This window comes from Helicoverpa armigera, chromosome 13 (assembly GCF_030705265.1).
Source record: "Helicoverpa armigera isolate CAAS_96S chromosome 13, ASM3070526v1, whole genome shotgun sequence".
NCBI classification, from domain to species: Eukaryota; Metazoa; Arthropoda; class Insecta; order Lepidoptera; family Noctuidae; genus Helicoverpa; species Helicoverpa armigera.
Window position 1 is genome coordinate 300,766 of NC_087132.1, and position 24,743 is coordinate 325,508.

At 44.1% G+C, this 24,743-nt stretch overlaps 2 protein-coding genes across 2 annotated transcripts; one reads left to right on the forward strand and one right to left on the reverse strand.

Annotated features, from left to right (window-relative positions):
- Positions 1-3,994: 3,994 nt before the first annotated feature.
- On the forward strand, positions 3,995-21,493 carry LOC110376866 (ionotropic receptor 75a). The gene is made up of 15 exons (XM_049840365.2): positions 3,995-4,342; positions 4,862-4,925; positions 7,276-8,371; positions 10,528-10,745; positions 13,729-13,952; positions 14,061-14,221; positions 14,514-14,822; positions 14,903-15,018; positions 15,236-15,403; positions 17,329-17,555; positions 17,888-18,096; positions 18,285-18,407; positions 18,628-18,776; positions 20,264-20,396; positions 20,840-21,493. The coding sequence occupies exons 2-15, from the start codon at positions 4,906-4,908 to the stop codon at positions 20,933-20,935; spliced, it is 3,249 nt and encodes a 1,082-aa protein (XP_049696322.2). The 5' UTR covers positions 3,995-4,342; positions 4,862-4,905; the 3' UTR covers positions 20,936-21,493.
- LOC110376885 (acetylcholine receptor subunit beta-type lev-1) lies at positions 21,122-24,340 on the reverse strand. Its single transcript, XM_049840374.2, has 6 exons — positions 24,180-24,340; positions 23,606-23,796; positions 23,040-23,351; positions 22,450-22,703; positions 21,771-21,978; positions 21,122-21,434 (listed from the first exon to the last, which is right to left on the reverse strand). Exons 1-6 carry the CDS (start codon positions 24,256-24,258, stop codon positions 21,315-21,317), a joined length of 1,164 nt encoding a protein of 387 aa, XP_049696331.2. The 5' UTR covers positions 24,259-24,340; the 3' UTR covers positions 21,122-21,314.
- Positions 24,341-24,743: the final 403 nt, after the last annotated feature.

Consider the following 24,743-nt stretch of genomic DNA (forward strand, 5'->3'; position numbering starts at 1 on the left):
TAAACACCACCCAAAAAAGTACCTATTTTACTACCAAAAAAATTCTAAACGGTTACCAAAATGGATAAATGGTCACCAAATAACGTTTCCAAAAATATTATTAGATAAAACCATTTTTTCGTATTATTGACCCCTAAAAAAATATATGGACGCCTTTAAAATACACTTTAGACCTAATATTATATATTGTCACTACTTAGATGTTACCAATTATGTAATACCATGACTCCTAATTTGATCATTTTTGTTAGACTAAAAAAGCTAACGATCGCTAGAATATTTCCCAAATACCAATTAATATACTGGGGTTCCCAAACGTACGTCGCTTAGAGTAGGGTGGTAGCCAATGAACCACCAAAAGTTTGGAGATCTCTAGCGCGCTCGTTTTTACAGTCTAAGAAAATATTTTTGTCTCAAATGATAGGTTATTTAATAAGCTGCCAAATTGAGTTGAAATAAGTGGAAAACATTTGCTGTTGCCTAATTTATACATGTTTTTTGGTGGTTCATAGCGTACTCCTAGGGGTACACAAAGAACCGGTGGGGTGGTACTAAATGAACCATGTGGTACACAATGAATCACGGTAATATAAAAAAAACATTATTATTTGTTTTAAAGAAAAATAAATACACTATTTATAACTTTTTGTAATTATTAAGTTTCGGGTTATACATACGTTTAAGAACCAACAAATCAGCCTTAAAACTTAATTTTTAACAATAATTATGAACATCTTAAAAGTTACGCACAAACTCTTTCCGGGAAAAAAGAAAAAACATTTTGTACTTGTATATTTATATTAATTAAAATGCTCTTAGCATTATAAAGTCGACGTGTTTTTATCACATTCAGACTTATGTTTTTTTATTGTCCAAATCACAAATTGTAACAATCAACATTTCTTTATGCTGTCTTCATGTTGGGCAGTAAGAAATTTACTTGCATCATAATGGGGCTCTAGTCTACAAGACGGATTGTTCCTGTACTTTGTTTGTGACTTATCTTCGCACAAACACTTCGTCTGTCGCAATACTGGATAGAGAAGGTTGCAGTTTTTGCTGCTTTTCGAATGCTTAATCCCGACAAGTGTTTTTTCTATACCTCTTTGTGTAGCTTCCGCGGTGTGATACCCTTTTTTACGTGGTTTCCTCCCTACCGTGTTTCGCCCCATGCTGAAATAGACGAATAATGGTAATTAATTATAGGTACTCACATTAACACTTAGAGGTTAACTGTCTAATAATACTTCCCACCTCATCATATATCATACAAAGCACTAAGATGTGGTACACAATACACAATGAACCGTGGTTCATTGCTTACCCAGGATAAATGGCTCACAGCGTACCCACCCCCTCTTAGGAAATGTTAGGTCATGTTTTATACAAAAACCGTTGAGAATTAATTCCAAAAAATAGTCTCAGATAAGCCTAATGATCTACATTATACATACAATTCACACATAGTTAAGTAAGAGTTAGATTATTAAAGTAACAACAAAAAGAAACTCACCTTTTTTTGTCGCTTTTGCTTGAGGAGAAGACTAAGACGCGGCTCACAGGTGAGTATATCGCGACAGACCCACGGCGAATAGACCAAACTTATTGACGTGGCAAGGGAGTCTCGACATAATTTTTGCGCGAGCTAGCAACGTTAGGTATGGCCGGTAGGTACTATGGTTCATACTGTACACGCGGTTCATTGGCTACCACCCTACCCTATTTATTGTTAAGTATATGAATTTGTGTGTAACTCAGTACGTTTAAAATGTAAGCACGCAACATGCAGCAAGCATGGCTTCTGTCACGGCTCCGGCGCTGCAGGGCTCCGGCGGTCCCATGCGAGCTTATCGTCGCAGATAGTTTTCACGCTCACCACCGCAGCTTCGGCTTGCTGGCCGGCAGAGCCGGCCAGCCTCAGACGCGGCGGCGAGCGCTGAAACTACCTGCGCCTCAGCTCGCAGACCGCCTCGCCCCTCCGCGCCTACGCGGTTTTGAATTGCACTCTAGGGGTAGGGCAGACAAGACTACGTGGAGTCGGTTTTGCAGCGATTCGTTTTCGTCACTAACTTAGATTTTTGGTAGTAATATTAATCTTTTAGTTGGATAGAATTTGGTGACCATTAATCCATTTTGGGAACCAAAAATAATATTTGTGCGAGATTTGCGATTTTTCTGATGTTATTTTATTTTTTTTGGATCATAATATTGTATACTTTAGTGCCCTTTTAATAAAGTCAATTTATTTTTTTTGGAGTTGTTTATTTTATTTGGTGCCTCAGCTTAGAGTCTTAAAAATATTTTTGGTGACCACCTAAATTATACCCAAATAAAATTCCATTTCGACTATTTTTGCTGAAAATAAAACATCAAAATGGAGATTCAAAATCTGACTGAAGCGAGTTTAAAATTGAAAAAAAAATGCAATTAATTTATGTTTATAGTTTTGAATTTTAATAATTAAGCTTTATAGAGTATCTATTAGTGCAGGTAAAGTTTACTCTTCCCATGGGAGGTTTTCTTATTGAGAATAAAGTTTAAAAAAAACATTGCGCCGAGCCCTTTATTTCAAGTGCCACAATGTTTTTTTTAACCTGGCAGAGGTCCATTCACGCAGTAGTCCATGCGATAGGTCAGTAAAGTACTGGATGCTGCGGGAAATCTTTCGCTGCCGGCCGTCGCGTCTTGCATGGTCAGCAGCGAAGAAGAGTGGAATGCCGTCGCCTCCTTTTGCGAGGAGGTGATGGTTTTAAAGGAGGCGGCGGAAAGGGTGAGAGAATCTGCTACCTCTCTCCCCACCCGCAGCAGACGTAGGGGGCGTCGCAGGGTGGCTGATCTCCGGCCACCATAGGCCGCGGCCTGCGGACGACAGACTAGGGGCGTCTGTCGTCCGATCAGAAACAGGCCTCGAGACGGTGGCGTTGCGTTGCGCGCGCCTCTCTCAGTGGAGTTACTGTGGCCGCTGGGTGACGGGGCCCGCCTTCGAACATCTGGCGGGCCAATACCTGTCGGGGGTGCGGAAGAATGCTTTGGCGATACCCGTGCCCTCGACAACAGGTGATTGGAGGCAACCACCACGTACCCCAGGTGGAAAAAAAAAGGTCAGTAAAGTAAATACGTATAAAAGTATAATAGTTCCACAATTTTCCGCGGGACTTCTTTGGTGAAATGGACTTTATAATTCTTGGGAACATTTTTTTTAAAGAAAACCTATTATTTCATTTATTTATAACACTTTTCCCAAATTCCCGAATATTTTTGTTTTCAAAGTCAGGCTTCTGAAGAAAAAAAAAATCAAAGTAACGTGTCAAGATTAGCGCCATCTAGGCAGCAGCTAGGATAAGATGAACCTTCATTACCATTGTTTGACTTTTTTGAAAAACATGTCTTCCTTCACAAGGGGATATCGATGCAACACTTAATCCTCGATATCGATAACATATATAAAACACGCTAAATTGAGAGCAGTAGCGCTTCGCTACACGATCACAGTGGGACAGTGCCAAAGCCACAAATTCGACTGTCACATCCTGCTGTCACACATGACACACCTATTGGAGCATTCTTACGTCCATGCAATGAAGCCTATAATGAAAACATTGTAAGAGATATCCTCCACACATGTTCAAGATTTCACAATTAATTTTCTTTTACATATTTATCTAATTTTACAGGTTCAAGTTGTGCAACGTTTAGTTACATGTTGTCGTATTTGTATTATAACTCTACTTCAAGCGAAACGGTTCTAAATGGAAAACTGGACTCCGCTCTGGCAAATAGTTCTGTTCTTAAGCATTTTTTAAAGTAATCATTACATCTCACCACAATGTGTGTGTGTGATTATATTATGTCTTACCATTTGGAACGTTTTTGATATACTTACGTCAGTGGTGACGGTTCCAGTTGTACTATAAATTCTTTGGTTTAGACTTTGAACAGCTGTGTATGTCACGTTACTTCGAGATTGTCAGTAATCTATTTACTATACTCTATGTTGTCAGTTCTGTCAAATCATGTTCAGAGAATTCAGGGTTAATTTTGAACCAATATTATGAGCTAGCAAATTTTTATCATGTTCTCGTTTATTTTTATTAAGATAAGAATATTTTTTTGTACATACGTGTTTGATTAAGTTTACTGTAAGTCGAAGGTTCAAGTGATTTCCTATGGTTTTTTAAATGTTTACTTCGATGGAAAGCGCATGAAAGAGAATGATGTAAGGAAGTAAAGTTATACGCAACATCGAAAAACTTGTGCGAGTAATCAGTGTAAACCACATTGTGTTCCGGAGTGGTCAGTAGCGATCAGTGCCTTATTACAGCAGTATGGCGAGCAGCGCGAGGTTTGTAAACTGTTTAAATTAACCACAATATGAAATATTTGTGTGAAGTGCTCCCAAATTAAGTCCAATCTTTTGCTCTTGTTCAGTTTATTATGTGCTTTGATCATTTCTTAATTTAAAATACAGTCTGGCCTTATTATACTAATGTCTTTTCCTATGTAGTCATTAAAGATGACCCAGTGACCCTACAAATTAGCATTATATTATTATTATTTATTACTTTCATGGGTTTTCTTATTAGGTACAAAGAAAAAAAAAAATTTTTTGTGAGCAAAAGTATGCTAAATTATTGTCTTTTCAAACATTTATGTGTACTGTGAATTGAGAATTAACTTTAAAGTTATTGTGCATTTTCAAAAGGATCATTGTACTATCAAATACATACAATTGATAAAACATGATGTTTGAGTATTGGTAATGCTCAGTTCACAGGCTGTGAGTGTAGCGTGCCTGCGTGTAGTGTGTAGTGCTGGTGCGTAGTGCCCCATCATGTTGGATCTCAAGTTTTGTGGTTTCCAGGTGACAAGTCTTCTGTCCTTTCTTCTGTATAACATGAGGGGATAATGCCAGCTTCCTTTGCACAGTATGTAGTTACATTCACTTCTCTATGTATTTCTTACTAACTCTGGGTTGGATTTATTTATTATAGTTTTGGTTGGCCCAATAAAATGTACTAACTGCCTTATTGGGACATGGTTGGGAGAAGGTAGTTAGTTGAATTATATTGGTTGATAGCTTACAAATTGGGTTCAATTAACATTCAATTAATGTTACCTACACAACAACCTGAGCTACACACATATGTGGCAAAACAATAGTTGTGAGCATGCTGCACGTTACCATTATCCTTAATGTTTAGTGACCGTGGGGAACTCCAGTACCTTATTTACATTACACATAATATATTAACAGAAAATTCTTTTTGGGTTTTGTATTACTTAAAGTAACCTTTTATAAATTAATTCATGTTATATTATAATTCATGTTGTGTTCGTCATGACGCAGTACTAATATAATTTTTTGTTGTTTGTTATCAGATTTATATGTTCTAAGAAAGTTATAATTTTACTGCAAATCATAAAATTAAATGTGCTTAACATTTTCAAGGCTTTATTGTTACAAAATATGTCTCAGATATGACTTATCTTTTCTACCATTTCCATCAAAACCTTGTTTAAATAAAATAGCTGTCACACAGATGTATGTTTGTTATGTGTTGAAACACAAGACAAGGCTGTAAATGATAGAACGAGATGTATTCTGTGACAATGGTGTCGCTGCCAGAGAGCATGTGTGTGCTGCCTGGCGGCGAGGCCGGAGCGCGGCCGGGCTGTGGACAGGCTCGCAGGCTGCAGTCTGTCGGCAGGCCGGCCGCGCTCGCTTCACATCACATGGCACGTGTCGCAGCTAGGGCGGCCGCGCGGCGCCGGGGGATGTGGCGCCGGCCGCCGCGCCCGCGCCGCTGTGCCCCAGCGCTGCCACCGGTAGGTAGCTACTCGTCTACTAATACCCGTGCACACATCATTTCTTTATCACTTAAGTAGTAAGTAGGACACTGTGAACAAATATTTCAGCGGCCGAATGTTCTCAAACAACAGCCTCCCGGCTCCTGACACAATCATGTCGTATTTACTTATGTAGATATTACGGGCAACGCATCGCTCAGTAAGCTCATTATTCAGTCAAGGCTTGTTATTATAGGTGGTTTTGTCCAATTTATTTCGAAAAATTCTACGTGTTCGGCGATTATTTGGCTGATGCGGTTGTTACGTCACAACACCACTTCACATCGTTTTAAACCTGATCAGCGTTAGCACTAGTTCGCAATAGTAGTTTCATTAGTTTCCAATTAAAGGCAGTGGTAGGTGGCATCGCGCGACACGGACGCAACATGTAAGTGACTAAGTGTGGCTCTCGGGCAGTACTCTGCACTCCGCAGTGCAAGGGGAACTGCGCCTGCGCACGCGATACGGTCAGCAATTGACAGCACATAACTTATAAGTTTTTAGTATGTTCGACGGGTACGTTGTATTGTTCATTATCTGTGCGGTACCAAGGACATCATTTTCATTTGCATTCTAATAGGTATTTTGAGTAGTTTCTCCATGTCTTCGTCAGTCCCATGTTTTCAGTATTTGTACTTAATTAAACGACACTATATTGTATTAATATACGTAATTAGTGAATAAATGTAAATATTTTCCCCGCGGTTCGTAATCGTGACAATGACCTTAATGATTCGAGTTGCGTGTGTAGGTACTAATTATCACTTCTCGCAGACAACTTACGACTGAAAATTAGTTGAATAACATAAAATGATATTGTTGTGATAACATTTAATAGAAGTGACTTACTTGTAGTGCGACAAACTAAAACGTGCTATAAGAGAGACAGTACCGCGGCGACCGACGTCGCTGCCGCGCGGCTGTGCTGCTGCCCGCCTCGGTGTGTCCACTGGCACGTGTCGACGCGAACACTACTATATTACTTACGTTATTATCTGTCGTCTCCAACTGGCTGCTATCAATATAATTACTGCATTAAGTATCTATTCTAATCGGTTTTCGTTCAGTGCACAATCTATCAGCGTGTGTTTGTTGCACGTATCTCGGTACGTAGGTATCTGAATGTATGACACAACATGTCTAGTGTGAGGTCCGCGCCGCGTCCGCTGAGCAGCTGCACTGGTCGGGCTGGTGTTCGTTTGCGCGCTCACCAGCGCTAATCTTATCCGAGCGATATCCTACATACACTATATAAGGCGGACATTTCACCCGTGTATGAACAGTCAGAATTAAACTCATGATAATTCGCGCATTATACTAATCATACTTATCTATAGGTAGTTTTAATTACAAGTTGTGATTGTAGTCTGGTCGGAACCAGAGCGGCGAGTTTACAAAAGGAAACTGTAAGGTCGCGTCGTGGCGCAGGTTGAACGAGGACAAGGAGAGCTCGCCGTGCCTGGAGCGAGGGGATCAGCCGACCGTGACGATGTGGGGCGCACAGCGACGCGTGGCGCTCGACGTGCTGATGGCCTGCTGGGGCATCGGCACGTGGCTGGGCGTCAACGGGCTGTACGTGCAGCTGCCGCTGCTGGTGGAGCGCCTGCCCGAGGGCTGGGCGCTGCCCTCCTCCATGGTGATGGCGGTGCAGCTGGCCAACAGCGGCCTGCTCATGTACGCGCTGCTGCGCCGGCTGGCGCCGCGCGTGTCCGACGCGGTGTACATCTACGCGCTGCTGGTGATCGGCACGCTGGCGCTCGTGCTCAACGCGTTCCTCTACGAGCAGACGGCGATGGTGGGCGCGCAGGAGCGCTCCGTCGCCTACCTGTCGCTCACGTTCTTCGCGGCGCTCGTGGGCTGCACTAGCTCCGTGCTCTTCTACCCGTACCTGAGACATTTTCGTGACGTGTACTTAGCGACGTACTTAGTGGGGGAGGGACTGAGTGGGTTCGTGTCGAGCCTGCTGGCGCTGGTGCAGGGCGTGGGCGGCGAGCCGCAGTGCCTGCCCTCGGCCGACAACTCCACGCTGGTGCCGCACTACCCGCCCGCGCGCTTCGACACCACGGTGTTCCTGCTCCTGCTGGGCGGGCTGTCGGCCACCAGTCTCACCAGCTTCATCATCATCAACAACTACAAGGGGTTCGCGTCGGAGCGCGTGGCGCCGGCGGCGGCGCAGAAGGACGACGAGGCGACGTCGGTGCGGCCGTCGCTGATGGCGCCGCGCTGGGTGGGCGTGATGGCGCTGATGGCGCTGCTGAACGCGCTCAGCAACGGCGTGATGCCGTCTGTGCAGTCGTACTCGTGCATGCCGTATGGTACGCGCGCGTACCACCTGGCGGTGACGCTGGGCGCCATGGCCAACCCCGCGGCGTGCCTGGCGGGCGTGTGGCTGCGGCCCATGCGCGGGCGCCTGCTGGCAGCCATGCTGGTGGCCACGGCCGTGCCCTTCGCCTACATCCTCGCCACCGCGCTGCTCAGCCCCACGCCGCCGCTGCAGTACTCCGCCGCCGGCGAGACTCTGGTCGTGAGTACTACCTAATCCTCTCTGATACAATCCATGCGTAGGTAGCAACATTGTTGGTGCGACCTTGTAGAAAACATTTTGTTTATTTTGTACGTTGCACGCAGGTCACGCTGAGGTGTTATCATACAACATTAAAATTATCTAATGTGTAGCAAATTACTATCGTACAGACAAGTACGAAGCAGTTTATATCAGTGGCGTGTGCTGTAAGTAGTCTGTAGGTGACTGACATCCTAATGACATGAACTGAATGCTGAAACTCTGATCCTCATCTCTAACAAAACGAAAAAGAACGTTAATTGTTCTACTCTGAAGTTCGAACATACTTGGCAATGTTAAAACAAAATACATATTTCGAAACATTGCAAAGTATTAAAGCTGATAATTATCTCCAAAATTAGGTATTATACCTAGCCTGTTTGACTCCGACGTACAAATATGGAATTATATTTATCTTGCCTGTGTGTCTGTGCAACTGTGGCATCGTAGCCCTTAGTCTCATGGTTGTACATTTTTACATAATAGTTTAATAGCATTAGAATTATATTTTTATATATGACACATTATACGACGAATTACTTTAATTCGTCGTAGCGATTTGTTATAGGGTAGTCGAATATGTCGCTCTAAGGGCCTGTACGCACTGTCGACTAGTCGCTGGTGACCGAGTCGCCAACGACTGTGACTTTCATTAGTTTATTAAATAAGGTGTTACGCACTTGGTCGCCGATTATTGCCTATGTTTCGCTCGCCGAGAGACTGAGTCGCCGCCGACAAGTCGACAGTGCGTAATAGCCCTAAGAAACATGAATGGTTTTTTAGGGTTCCGTACCCAAAGGGTAAAACGGAACCCTATTGTTTTCGCTCCTCTGTCCGTTCGTCCGTCTGTCACCAGGCTGTATGTCATGAACTGTAATAGTTAGAGAATTGAAATTTTCACAGATGATGTATTTCTGTTGCCGCTATAACAAAAAATACTGAAAACTAGAATAGAATAAGTAGATATTTTGGGAGGATCCCATACAACAAACGTGATTTTTTGTCCATTTCATAAATAATGGTACGAAGGGTTCCCCTTCGTGTGCGAATCCGACTCGCACTTGGCCGGTTTTTTATGAAGATATTTGGGGTTCGATGACGTAATGAAACAGTTTTTTAGATGCCCACATGAGTTTACGAAGAAATATAAATAGTTAGTCATGCAATAAAACAACAATGCTTACGAGTCACGCACTACTGCTTAGTGCGGAACATTCAGAGGTTTTGTGTTCCAACGGGAAAGCTCCGCGCGCCGGACTTTGGCCGCTGCAGTTATTCCGTACAGTTACGTATTTATTTTGTGATACACTTTATATGAATGTCCCAGATATTTTTGTGTGTGCATTCAGATCGGAATTTCGCTGCTTGTAGGTCTGTAGGTATACTACAAAAAATGAAACTGACTTCTAAACACACTAAGGCCTCTGCCTCGAATTTTGCGGGCAGCGGGGCGGCAGCGGCGGCGGCGCGGGCGGTCACCGTTTTGACTGGAGCTCACCGCTCGTTGCCCGCTCCCGCGCCGCTGTATTCGAGGGCCGGTCCATTTGATTATACGCGTAAGATCCTGCCGCTCCCGCGCCGCCGCCGCTGCCGCCCCGCTGCCCGCAAAATTCGAGGCCGAGGCCTTAAAGGCCTAGAAGTCGGTAATGATATATAGGTAGGTATGTAAAGCTGCATCCACTAGACACCGAGAAGAAAAGAAACAAAAAGGATTTAGCAAATCCGGATCCGGTTCCGGAAATTAGGTCCAGGCGACTGGAGTAATCGTTGACCATACAACAAAAAAACAGTATTGAGAAAGTCCTCCTATTTGGAAATCGATTTAAAATTACTTAGAACTTCATTATCTAAAACTGAAAACATTTTTTTCCATCTTTCACACATGGATGGAAGGGCGGCTGCTCGAAAAGGCCAACTGTGCTGGAGGACTTAATATTGATTTTTCCACTCTCATAGTCCGATGGGACGGCAATCCGGATCCGGTGCGAAATCTCAGCTCTGAGCTCGCTGTCATAAGACAACCGACCTATGCAAATGAAGGCTGACCACGGCTAGCCCAGCTGCACTTTGCGAATGTATAGATCCTGCAGTGTATGACGGTGCGTGTGCCCCGGCAGGTGGTGGCGTGGGTGCTGGCCTCGGGCACGATCTCGTACGCGCGCATGTGGGTGTACGGCTGGGCGCGGGCGGGCGGCGCGCGCGGCATGCGCCTGTGCGGCGGCGTGGGGCAGCTGGGCTCCGTGCTGGGCTCCGCCTCCACCTTCTTCATCGTCAACTACACGCATCTGTTCGTGCAGCCCGACGCCTGCCCCGCCATCAACCAGCTCAGCCTCTAGTGATAATATAGACTCTGTTAAATATAGACTATTTATGTTGACGTTACTTTCATTGTTTTATTTCCTACACCTAACACTTGTGACCTCACGATCATCCTATCATTTTAGCATTACAACACTTTGGCAACACACCTGCCCAGTGCCCAAGTAGTAGCACACAACCTTCGCCAAGGTTCATTTGGGTTCCTTCACTCTGGGTATTCGAGTGAAACAATTCTAATAGGATAAAAGCTCAGCCTGCTTTAGATGAGCCTGTCATATTGTGTCATAGATAACAACTGCACAAACTTGTGCAGTTATACACAATGTATGGCTATGTCGATATCGCAGATACATGCTTCGTACGCTGCGGTTCTAATAAAATCTTTATCGCTTCAGAAGATTGACTATTTAACCCCGCTGAACTTAGATATCGACAGACCGGGCATCTAACAATGTAATTATTGATATAAGATATACACACACATATGATAATCCTAATACGGTTGTTTTATAATGCAGTTTAAAAGTGTTCTCGCTTGGATTACACCTAATAAGCTACCATACAACAAAATAATGGGTGTGCAGCGCGTGGAGGCTGGCATGGGTACCTGGATACCCTCCGCAAATGATCACAATCAGAAAACAAACGACATGACAGCTGGGCCGACTGGCGGCTCACAACAAAGGAAGTCAACAGTGTGTTCGCGATTCTTTAGAACAATCGAGAACGTGAATCGCGATGGCAACAACGAAATGAAAGAGTTCTCACGCTTGCCTTTATGTTGACTACGGACACAAAGCAAACGTTGTACTTGCACAAAGCAAATAGACAACAACCGGCCCGACAACCTAATTGATAAATTAATTACCTAATTGATGAATGGACTAAGTAATCAATCAGTATAGTGTTCCATATATCTGTGACTTGCGAGTGTGAGATAAGCATGATGTGATACAGTTATTAATCAACAGTAGATACATTCACTCGCTCTTATCTCACACTCACATCCAACTCATTTTTCTTTCATACGAATTGCTGTGAACAGTAATTATGAATATACTTTTTCGGCGAAAATAACTTCTGTTACTTAGTTGGTAAACATGGGTAATTTTCATCATCATCAAGACATGGACATGGACACGAATAATTTATTTGAGTACATATTTAATTTTGTCTTTCTGCCTAATAAGAACGTAGGTATGCTGTAACAATAAATCTAGGAACTACAAATTAAGTTTCACGATGAAACGGCTATTTTCGCTCATTATGTGATGCGAGTTAAGTGCACTGCACATTATCGAGTGCCACGTAATGGTGCGCTCAGATTGCTTCACAAACACTGCCGAGCTTGTTATAATGATACCCAATTTAATAGACGTTAAGGAGACGTTATGTTATCGGTTATTAAGTTAGTACGTAGTAGATATCGTTGGTTGATAAAGTAGGATGACACTGGAACATTGCTTAATACCATTGACATATATTCTAGCGATAGACAAGAACATCCATACAAATAATTTACCCGCTTATGTCGTCTGTTGACATCTCGTTGACGTATTGTGACATGTAGTCATCCTCATTGATGTTAATTGCTGAAGTGTCGCTCGTATTTTGCCTACATTTTTCATTACTCAAAAAGTTTATATCTAAGTGAATTCAAAATCATGTAATATATCAAAAAGTTTATTTATATCTAATTGAATGCAAAATCATGTAATATATTAAAACCAGGAACTTATTTTTAGAGTTTTTAATATTAATTACGATGTTTTTTTTCTTAAGAGGGCTATCACAAATTTTCGCGAATTTAATTATTTTTTCTTGAAAGTAAGAACATACAATGACAAAGTGAAGTCTGTTTTCATTGATATTTTACCTACTACCAGTTTTATGGCACATCTGTTTCTGCACGATTTTCTTAATCCATAATTTAAGATGGCGGGCGGGAACAAATTAATGCATATTTGTAAAATTGAATTATAAATGAAAAGTATGATATACAAGCGTTGTAATAGCATGAACAGCGTGTAATTTTACTAACTTGACTCTCGAATAGTTTATATGTGTAAGTTTATACCTTGATATGTATTTTCTATTTTATAATTGTCGTTTCATAGACATCCATCTGACGCAGGCGTCAAAATCGCTCTGATTTGCCATTTTGGGCACTGCATAGTCTGCACTGCAGTTCAGTGTGGTAAGCTTTTTGTTCGGAACGTTCTATCTAGTACGTAGTACATATATATCGATGCTTAATACCTTTAATCTAATATTAGCCACATTAACAAGTTTTATTACCTAGGTATATGTGCATAAATAATTGCTTTGAATAAAAAATTGAGAACGTTATCACCGTCCATAAAAGTAACTACATAAGTAGGTACATATACCTACCTGGAAACTAAGATTATAGCGTTTCACAAGTATTTATATAGTCACTTTCATGATAAGAATCTCGTGTGACAGAAAATATTTAGACGTAATATCACAGATTATATATATTTAAATACATATTACGTTGATATGGTTATTTAAACAGATAACATTATTTTATATTATTTTGCATAAGAGTAAGAGTTTCTTTTTCTAATAATATACATAAATATGATATAAACAATTGCTAATTTATTCATCGTGTTCTAGTTTCCGTTATCATTTATCAACAAGAGACGAATTTGTAATTACTAGGTATGTCGTAATGTAGGACGAGATGCCTACGTAGGTTCCTTATGTTCTAGACGCGCTACGAAGTTCAACTTTTGCCTTTTCTTTAGCATCAGCATACTGAAAATTTTGTGCAAAATAAAATTCCAACTAGAAGTAGGTCAGGCTCGTTGATTGACTTACACATCTGAATCTGACTCAAGTTTCCAATACACTGCAAAAAATAATTTATCTACTTAGCTACCTATGTTATTGCCTAACTTATGGCATGGTATTGCAGCCTTTTATACAGCACATTATACAGTAGCCCCCTAACCTGCCCTACATGACTGATTCAATGAGATCTTCAACCGATGTCTCACATTACGTTTAAAAAGCTGTGAGCAAAAGTGTTTGCCCTTAACCGTCGCCCCTCAGCGCGAGGGTGAGAGCGTCAGTCGTGAGGGGGCGCCCGCAGAGCACTGTGAGCGCACAGCCATGGAGCTCATCAGCTTCATCCTGTCCTACTTCATCACCAAGGACTTGTCCATGATGACCGCTTTCATCTGCTGGACACCGGGTAGGCCCTTAATAAACATTTCTTACGTTTACTTCTCTGAAACTTTCCTACACAACACTCTCCGAAATTAAAACTGGTTGTGTTTGAATGAAACTATTCCAATCGTAGAGCGCACATCGGAGCTGTGTCGCAGCGCGAGTGGCGCGGGGGTGCGGCTGCAGCTGGCGACTGACTTCCATCAGCCGCCGCCGATGACGCCGCGCGGACGCTTCAGGGAAGCCATGCTGCTCGACCTCACGTGTCCTCATGCTGCACTCATCATGGAAGCGGTAACAAGTTACCGTCTTATCAGATCTTATACCCTATCTACCCGGAACCATGGCACTACTTCATAAATACTTCCTTTGATTGGTACTTTGGAATGACCGTCGTTATCATATCGCATTATCTAATTACTTAGGTAGGTAAATTTTATGCGCATATACGGATATATGTATATTACTAACTGCATTTTATTAAGGCCGAAATATAATAAATATTATATATTGCGTGGATGTATTGTAAAACACAAGTATGTTAGACATTGATTAATTTGTTGACAAACTGATCGGAATCGTGCAGGCCTCTTCCTCCCGCGGCTTCAACTACCGGCACTCGTGGCTACTGCTGCACAACTCGTCGGAGCGCGGGCTCATTGCAGACGCACTGTCGCCCTACGAGATCCTGCCTGACGCTGACGTGGTGTGGTCTGCGCCGGACGCTCTGCTCGACATCTACAAGATAAAGCCGGCCACGCCCTACCTCCTGACAGACCTGGGGTTGACGCGCAACTGCTCTCGGCACCAGCTGCGCGCGCTGTGGGGAGCGCTGCCCAGCGCCGTGACGCGGAGGAGGGACCTCAAGAACGTCACGATGAAGGGCATCTCCGTTGTACGTACAGACTTCGAATAATTGAATACTGACGATAATGAACCCACAGACACAGTAATGAACACGTAGTTTGTGGGCAGGTGACGGAGCCGTACAACTTCAAGGGCTGGTCGGACCTGCGCAACCGGCAGATCGATACCTTCCCCAAGTTCACGTACCCGCTGATGATGCTCGCCGCGCAGGACATGCACTTCAGGTCAGGCATACTCCTGATACTTCCGGCTGAACGATGACAGCAGAAGGGTTTCCCCAAGCCCTTTAAACGAGGCTACATTTTGGTTTATTTCCTTCAAATGCCAAAAAAGTAGTTCAGTAATATTTTTTGGTTAAGTAGTTGCTTTTTTAGTCTTAAAACTGCATACTTGAATTGAATGCAAACATCGAAATCGAGTGAATCGTAGTTGTGTCGGCAGGTTTGACCTGCGGCAGATGGACGTGTACGGCGTGTCGCACAACGGCTCGTTCGACGGGCTGGTGGGGCGGCTGCAGCGCAACGACGCCGAGGTGGGGCTGGCCTCCATCTTCATCCGCCCCGACCGCATGCAGGTCGCCGACTACATCTCCGAGACCTGCGTGCTCTTGTATGTCCTATCTAGCGCTTGACGACCGTTAGAGCACAGGTTACAGGCCGACCTGACCCTGACTTTCACAACGCAGTTACGGACCAAGGACAGGCTTAACCTTCTAACTGTTTTCTATGTTCCACTTTTGAAGTAACAATAAAGTCAATTCTGTGTATGAATAGTGGTATAGCTTATGCATTTACCTTGATGCATTTACCTCATCGGCTAGGATGTGTTGTGTCAAGTATCATTACATACGTCATCGTGACGGTGTTATATATAAAGTACTCTGTGGGGTTAACCTACAAATATCCTGCTTCGCCGTTTTCATTTAATTCAAATAATAATATTCTTTAGATTTCAAAAACTTTTTCCTCCTTTGACCTTGTGAGTCCACTTATAATGGGAATGTTTGTTGCTACGCGACCACGAATTCGTAATCGATTCGAAGAGACAAGCAAGATTTGTGTTCCAAAACAACGCACACTTTTATAACCACTTTGCATGAACGAACTTTTTGTCCAAAGTCCATTTGCTCGTACCGCCAGCAAAAAAGTTCCAAGGAATTAGTTTGAATGAGAAAACAATACGTAGTGTCGTTATGAAATTGCGAATAGTGTGTTACAAGAGGAAATATACACATTATTTGAAGTGACCTTTACTAAGTTTTGTAATTTTAGATTTGAATGACCGAGTTACATAGTTTCATAGTGACGGGACATGGGCACACATGGTCCTTGAGTCACCGCAGAGCACAACACCTATGTGTGAGGATCTGCTGTGTACGTGATGTGGTGCATGTAGTTGCATGAATGATGAACAACATCATCTGTTCGCAAGAAATATTTGTTACTCCGAATTGTTGTTGTTCGATGCAGTTCTTCAATTTTTTTTCGGCTAAGATTACCAATCTTAATATTATAAAAATAAACACTATTATCTTGCACATGGTTATTGCGATTATACAAATCGCTAATAGGTATCTGTACGTGCAAGATTGTATGTAAATTATAATGTCCTATGTTCATGAGTCATTGTTAATTTTTGAATGAGGACGCTGAGGTTTCGTGTTCCAACGCTGATTGATCGATGCCCGCCGTGAGCTACGTGAATGAAAAGAATGCTGTTCCAAATCTTGTTATGAAACTTTAGTGAAGTATCGCGTGTTTGTTTGTGTGAACTATGTATACTGTCCCCGCCTCCATATCATAATTATATGCATTACACATTACAAAATATTTTTGACATGTTGTTAGTTATTTTAGTTCATGACCATCTGTTAACGTTTAGCGTGGTGGTGCGATGTGAAGACAGCGGGAGCGAGAGGGGGCATTTGGACGAAGAACTAGTCTATTTTTGTCTAAGCAAGGTATTTTGATGAACGAAGAATGTTCGGAACACAAAACCTCGGCCGAGTTAAGTGGGACTTGTCATTTAAGGAAGAAGGTTATTTATTTATGATGACTCAAATGATTTACAATTGTTTGAGAATATCAATTTGCATCGGTCGGTGCACGTCTCATGATACGTTTCGTTTGATTATATTGATTAAGATACAGACATCTATCACAGTTAGCCAGTGTAAGTGCCAGCATTACCTAAACACTTATTCTGATTGTTCTCTTAAGAAACCTAAAAAATATCCTGAAATTAGCATCAATAAGCCGCTTAGTATACCTATAATGAAACAAAATTGATTTATGTAAGTCAAGATTTCCAAATATCCAGCTAACTGATTTTCCTCATTTCACGTTACATTGATAGCCAGCTTTGGGTGCTGCCAAAAAGGGGTCCTTAGTAAGCCAAATAAGAAAAGAAAAAAGGTCGAGTCTATCTCTTAGGGCTTCGCATGGACAAGTGGTCCCCAATATATATAAAGTAGTGGTATAGGAGAGGCATTATGTATAGCGCGGTTTGATGATGATGTTCGTGTGGTGTTGCAGATGCGCGTTCATCTTCCGTCAGCCGGCGCGGTCGGCGGTGTCCAACGTGTTCCTGGCGCCGTTCAGCGCGGGCGTGTGGGCCGCCAGCGCCGGCGTGGCCGCGGCCGCCGCGCTGCTGCTGGTGGCACTGCGCGCGGTGCTGCAGCGCACGAGGCAGCGAGACGACCTCGCGCTCTTCACGCTGCCCGAGACCCTCACCTTCGCGCTCGGCACGCTCTGCCAGCAAGGTACTCTCAAATTACTATCTAGGAGTAAGACTCGAGTAATACTTACTTACCTTTTGGGATGTTACGGTAAACGTACCTACATAAAGACTACCTACACAAGGACAAACATTTTGCATGTACGTAATTATTCAAGTATGTGTTACCCCTCTGTTACATTAATTAATCTATCTTATCTATACATATTCGAATGATATGACATTTTTGGCTATGATATTTTATTGTAATTTTTTAAATAGTTTTGTAACTCGGTGTAAAGGGATTAACGACAAAATTAGGAGAGTACGTATGGGAAATGCTGTACTGATCTGTAAGTTGTACACCTTGGGGGTCAGGGTTCCACACGACGCCGGGTGTGACGTCAGTGCGGCTGGTGATGTTCAGCACGCTGCTGGCGTCGCTGTTCGTGTTCACGGCCTACTCCGCCAAGATCGTGGCCATCCTGCAGACGCCCAGCGACGCGCTGCGCACCATCGACGACCTGACGCGCTCGCCCATCACCATCGGCGTCCAGGACACCACTTACAAGAAGGTCTACTTCCTTGTGAGTGTACCACTGACTTACCTTTCACTTGATCTTGTTAACTTTGGCCAATACCCTAGATTTGATGGAATGTTTTATTAATACCAAGGTACGATTAATTTAGCGGTTTTTAAAGGCCTTCAGAGCAGTTATCACTAATTGTAAAATGTTTAGTATGTATGGTGCTATTGTTCTGCCACATGTTGCAGGAGAGTCCGGACGAGTCGACGCAGCAGCTGTACCGGCGCAAGATCCTGCCGCAAGGCGAGCGCGCCTACCACAGCGTGGTGGACGGCATCGCGCGCGTGCGCACCGGACTCTTCGCCTTCCAGGTACATGTGTAGCATGTCTGACTACGTCCACAGAACCAATGCACTTCTCCACCATATTTTGGCTTTAACTGTCTTGAGAAAAACCTTGAGAAACAAAGTATCTCTAGTATTTTAGAATTTCATCTGCATATTAAAGGTTTAGTAGAATAATTTCCGTTACTATTCAATCAAAAGATCACCACAGGCTGATAAATAAAACTTGAAACAATGAATATTGCAGGTGGAGAGCAGTTCCGGGTACGACATCATCAGACAGACGTTCACGGAGCGCGAGAAGTGCAGCCTGAAGGAGATCGAGGCGTTCAAGCTGCCGCTCGTCGCCGTGCCCATGCGCAAGAACTCCGGCTACCGGGAGCTCTTCGCTACCAGGTACCCCGCATCAGATAATATTCATTTAATGCTTTCACAAAAATCTGCATCGAATCGGGATTCCCTAAACCCTTTTCACTTCAGTCAACCCTTGCGATTAACTATCCCATTTTAATGACATTCTACTCAGAGGAGCCAACTGACAATACTACAAACTAATTAGAGACATATGCCGTTAATTCTTCTTCAGATATTTTGGTGACGTCATCATAGCTTTCTTTTTTTTAACGACGCCAAAAGTCGTCAAATGACCCCTCCCGCTGTGGGTTAGCAGCAGTGAGAGAGTGAGTTTTTCAGTTTGTCAGACTTTTACTGACAAAAAATCCTTCGTGTTCCGTTGTAGGCCTTTTATGTACCAGGGCCGCGGTAACTCTTCTTCCGAACAATCCCGTAGCCCAAGTCATCATAACTGACTGTAAAATATTGTTATATTAGTTACTTATTTTGTCGGTGATGGCGTTGAAGGCATATAAAAATAGTGACATAGCTACTATCATGGGCGTAGCCAGCTTTGGGCTCAGGGTGGGGCTCCGATTTTTTGTATCTTGAGCCGTTAATCTCAAACTTGTTAATCTCTTAATTTGAGAGGTTTATATTTTCAGGTACAGAAAATAAACGATCGCAGACAGGACAAAAGCCAAAAGCAAGGGCATATAGTTTATGAATACGCGAGCGTAGCGAGCGCGAAATTTTTATCGGACTTAAACCAAATATTACGTAAAATTTAGCCCAAACGTACTTAACTTTTTGTTTCTTGACAAATACAAAAATACCATAGTTTCTGAATACGCGAGCGAAGCGAGCGCGAAATTTTAATTATTTTTTAAGACTCAAAACCAAAAACTACGTAAAATGTCGCCCAATTATACATTTTCATGAATGGGGGGTCTAGGTACGATACACCCGATTTACGTCCATACGAAAACCCCCCCGCTCGCATACATAAGTCGATAAAAATAAAGTTAGATAACGTATAGCAACGTCGTGCAGCTAAGCTTCGCGGACCACTTGGAATGCCTCCAGGGACCACCAGTGGTCCGCAGATAAAGAACCACTGTGCCAAGCAAAATAGCAAGCGCGGTTTTTACACTAGGATAAAATTGCATTTCCGAAATTTTACTCACAATCTACCAGTTCCATCTCCTTCAATGCATTATTTTTTGGATTAGATGGACGGCTCGGCTCGCTACGCCACATAGCACCTATTCTTTTAGAGAATACGGCTCGCTTTCAAATGACGCGCGCACCGCGTACGTTCGAGAACTCGAGCGTGCATTTTGTTTTGATCGCGCTCTTTTCGAAGTCGACAATTTTTTTTGTGCAATAATTTACGGATAGTACATATGATTGTTGATGTTGTTAGTTACAGTTAGTAAAAGAAAACATTGTTTAATCAGACACCTTATAGGTCAGAGCCAGGGCCCAGGGTGGGGCAAGTGCCCCAGCTTGCCCCAGTGTGGCTACGCCCATGGCTACTATTTGTGCAGACTGCGTTGGCAGCGCGAGGTGGGTCTGATGTCGCGCGAGCGGCGCGTGTGGCTGGTCTCGCGCCCGCGCTGCGACGCGGCCGGCGGCGGCTTCGTCAGCATCGGCATCGGCGACGTGCTGCCTGCACTACAGGCCAGTTACATCCATCGCCATCTGTCGAGCCTTTTCACAACTATGTTGGGGTCGGCTTCCAGTCTAACCGGATACAGCTGAGTACCAGTGTGCCACAAGGAGCGACTGCCCAGTCTGTCAGGCCAGTTACATCACCGTTCGTTATGTTGAGCTTGTTTCCCAATTGTGTACTACTTAAGTCTATCCAAAAGAACATTTTTGAGTGGCAAGTCGTGTAGGTACAACTTAAGCTTGTTTCTTTAAAATTGAAGATGCTTACGACGTTCAGACGTTCAGTCCCAGAGGCGAAGAAGGATTGTACCTACAAACAATGATCAGGACGACGTAAGACGTAGGTACGGACAGTACACCTCAAGATATACTATGAACAGTAGAAAAGTCATAATAAAAACATCTCTATAAAGAAGATAGCCTGTAGATTATGATACAGTTTCCCACCGCAGGTGTTGGGTCTGGGCGCGCTCATCTCCCTGACCCTGCTGGCCGCCGAGCTCGCCGCGCACGCCATACGGAACTCGCGCCGCTGGAACCACATCTAGAAGCACTACTACATGCCTCAGTTTTTGTTAAACTTACACCTTCACGCCACATTTTAATCTTTTCTCGAATTAACATATGATAGCCTGCGAAATAATTAGACTGTATATCTAGACTTCGTAGTAAATGAGCAGAATTACAAACAGTGGTTATGGAATTAAAACAATTTGTTCAAGAAAATGCAGCAGTTAGGTCTTAAACTTTATTAATAATAATTTGCACTGATATTTACAGGAAGGATGTACTTATTAAACCACCTAAAGCCTATATAATGGGGCACAGCACCGCACTGCGCAATCGACTCACTTTTCTAGTTTGTCCTAGAGTGTTAGAGTTAGCACTGACGTGGTCCGCCGGCTGCACATGGGTCGTCGAGGGCCGCTAGAAGAGCTGCACGGCCAGCAGCACGAACAGCGTCAGCAGCAGCGCGGCCGACAGCGCGCGGTCCAGCAGCCGCGCCAGCGCCGCCCACGCGCCGCTCTCCGACGACCCGCACGACTCCTCACATACCAGAACACGAGATTATTATAGTAGAACACAATAAATATTTGCAACCGCAATGATTAATTATTTTTCTATCCTTTTATTCTTGTTAAAAAGTATATAGCCGATGTATAAAGGTGATGGTAATGATATTCTCCTAGCCGATTAGCGGCCACGGAGGCTTTTCTCATATAATGAGATTAGCCAACTGTGCAGGACATATTATTGTGCATTTGTATAAACTGCTATCACTATTCCTTCATAGCCCGATGTCGATACGAGACGACTTCCTGTAGTTAAGTCATTTTGTAATGCCGGAAAAGCAAGCTAAACGACACAGCAAGGAGAACTTACAGGGGATGGTGTGAGCTTGCACACAGTAGAGAGGCTGGAGAGCAGCGTCCGCAGTGCTTGCGGCGGCGGCGTGCCGAGCCGCGCCACGCGCAGCACGAGCGCCGCGCACGCGCCGCTGAGCGCGCCGCACACGCACACGCCGCACATCACCGCCAGCGCGCGCGGCGACGAGCTGCTGCCCGGCAGCCGCACCAGCGTCGTGATCATCCTGACGAAACAATACTTAAAAGTTAGGCGAAAATACAACACATAACAATAACAATACCCCATAAATAGTTGTGGTTCTTTACTGACGCCACTGTTTTCTTACGAAGAGGGGCATGAGGCATAGACTGCCATAAATTCAAGAAACATTTAGTTAATTATCTGTATTTGTGTAGGTGACTAGTAATGTTGGTGTTACCTCTTGTAAAATATATTTCTGAGCAGATACCAAGTTTAGTACCTTACAATAGTTTACTTCTTGTTTCTTTCAAATGTTGTTTTATGATCTCTTTTCTCATTATTTAAGTTGTTATTATTTTAAAAAAATGTGTCTACACCACACTCTTATTTTAGTAACAGGTATGTGGAAACGTCGTGGATTGCCCAATTTTTAAAAGGGTCTGTCTGTACTATAGGTACATATATTATAAGTACACTGTACAATTGTTTGTTTTCACTAAATAAATAAATGTACCAGAGCGCGGCTATGAAGGAGGCTGCTGCGGCGAGCGGCGGGCGCTGAAGCGGCGGTAGCGCGGCGGCGGCCAGCAGCAGCAGCGCGGCGGCCACCAGCACGGTGGCGGCGGCGAGCGCGTGCGCGGGCGCGCGCCGGCTCACGCGCACCGTCCACGCCGCCGTGCTCACGTCCGCGTCGCCGCGCCGCCACGCGCCCGCCGCGCCCGACACCGACTGGATCTCCCACGCGCCCGCCTCGAACACCACCGCGTGCTGCAACGACGCACACACACCTTATACAGTCGCCACGCTGAGCGATAGGATCCCAAGAGTCGGGACGCTCCTATCCCTCGAAGCTTGCTTGCTTACGTTTAAAGTTTTGAGGGGACTACGACCCTCGTGACACTGCTCCTGGGACTGCGTTCGAGAAATTAGCATATCATCTGTCAGTTATTGAACGCCTTCATAAAAAAATGCACTACTCTACATATAGTTCATTTGCTCACTTTCGAATTCAGGCGCTTAGACTTAACTGATGAGATGTTTGTTGCCATAATTAATTAGCATTGTTTTGAAGTATTAGAAATGTTGTTGAAGGTGATAACTTACTTTGAACTCACTGATGTCCAGGACCAACTCATCATCATTGTAGATTCTGGATCCGAATTTGAAGGTGCAGGATTGTACGTCGCTGGGCCAGTCGTGGAGCGCGAGGTCGAGCGGCACGGTGACGTCGAGGCGGGAGATCCAGTACACTGCGCCGACGGCGTCGAGGCGCGCGCGCAGCCCCGCGTCGCCCAGGTTGGTGGCGGCGGCGTTCAGCAGCTCGATGTCAGGCCGCCACAGCCGCTCCACCGCCGTCAGCGCAGTGCCGCAGCCCCACTCCGACGCGTTCCACTTCACGCGCGGCTCCTGCCACGACTGGAACACATTGTTATACTTGTTTGATTAATTCAGCTCATCCGTTTAATGCACATTGATAAAACTGTATATCTGGCAAACCTACACTACACTACAAAAAATTTGGAACATGTTTATCGACGATAGAGATAGCAATTACGCCATGCAATGCTATTTTGTTTTGGAAGGCGTTTATACTACTATTAAAACTGTCATTCGTTTAATTTCTGTGATTGACTAGGTAAAGTCAGTGTTGGTAATATGAAGGTAGTGACCATCTTGAGGTCGGCCAGCAGGCGCATGACGGCGCGCGGCTCGTCCACGGCGGCGTGACGCACGTCGAGCGCGAGCGTGACGAGCACGCGCTGCGCCGGCGCCGCGTCGCGGTCGTACTCCGCCAGCAGCGTGTCCACCTGCGTGGACAGCAGCGTCACGTTGCTGCACTCGCCCCGAGCTGCATGACACCCTGGGGAAATATACACACTTATACGTCATTCATATAGAAGTCGCTGGCACTTTTTTCCGGTGGCAGGTCATCACTTTTTCAGAATAAAATCACATATTCCTTCTGAGGCTGTTTGTGTTCCAATGCACCGGGAACATTTCCGAACATTCCCGAACTCGCGGCACGATTTGTCCGTAAGGGTTCGTTCAATTTGTCTGACACTTGAGGTGTGGTTATAGCGCGGACGAGCCTTACAAATACACTCTATAAAACAAGTTGTTGAAAGTTCAAGCAAGATTAAGCACTGCGATCAATATGACGGCCGTTACTTTCCACTCTTGCACACTCGTGGTTTGCGTCCGAGGAATTTATGATGAGTTTGTAGTATTGTAGGAAGAAATTACCATATAGGCAGAAGATGAGCGCGGAGAGCAGAACAGTCGGGCGCGCCGCCATTTTACGAGTCTGGTCGGCGTCGCGCATGCGCAGTGCAGCCGCTGCCACGCAGGGAAACTAAACCTTTGGTAACTCTCCAGTCCAGGCCAGACTGTCGGTTACCAACTTTGTAACTTAGTTTATGATTTTACATTAAATTTTTTGTCATTTACCTAATCGAATTCTAGCATTAAAATTCACTGCAAATGATAGTGGATAGGAATTCGTAGAGCCCAATTATCTTGCGAATTTTGTTCTGACGCTTTCTTCTTCCCACCAAAAACACATAAGAAGTTGTAAACTTGACCTGCAAAAAGTGCTGATTTTCAGTCTACTTTGAACAAATGACTTTTAATTGAATACATAGTTGCCAACTCCACCAGTGTAGCGCCTCTGTGGGTGGCGCTGCGCGTGGGCACGCTATCGGCGCGGTATCCGCCCTCGCAAGGACAACTCGCTACATTGTATTTTTGTACACGAATTATTATAAATATTACAAGTTCCTCTGTTAACTAAATATACCTAATTTAGGC

Coding starts and splice junctions, on each gene's coding strand:
- LOC110376866 (XM_049840365.2), top strand. CDS start 4,906: ATGCCAGCTTCCTTTGCACA. Junction 8,372..10,527: donor CCGCCGGCGAGACTCTGGTC/GTGAGTACTACC, acceptor GTGCCCCGGCAG/GTGGTGGCGTGGGTGCTGGC. Junction 18,408..18,627: donor CCGGACTCTTCGCCTTCCAG/GTACATGTGTAG, acceptor TGAATATTGCAG/GTGGAGAGCAGTTCCGGGTA.
- LOC110376885 (XM_049840374.2), bottom strand. CDS start 24,258: ATGCGCGACGCCGACCAGACTCGTAAAATGGCGGCGCGCCCGACTGTT. Junction 22,704..23,039: donor TGGACATCAGTGAGTTCAAA/GTAAGTTATCAC, acceptor GCGTCGTTGCAG/CACGCGGTGGTGTTCGAGGC. Junction 21,435..21,770: donor GCAAGCTCACACCATCCCCT/GTAAGTTCTCCT, acceptor CTGGTATGTGAG/GAGTCGTGCGGGTCGTCGGA.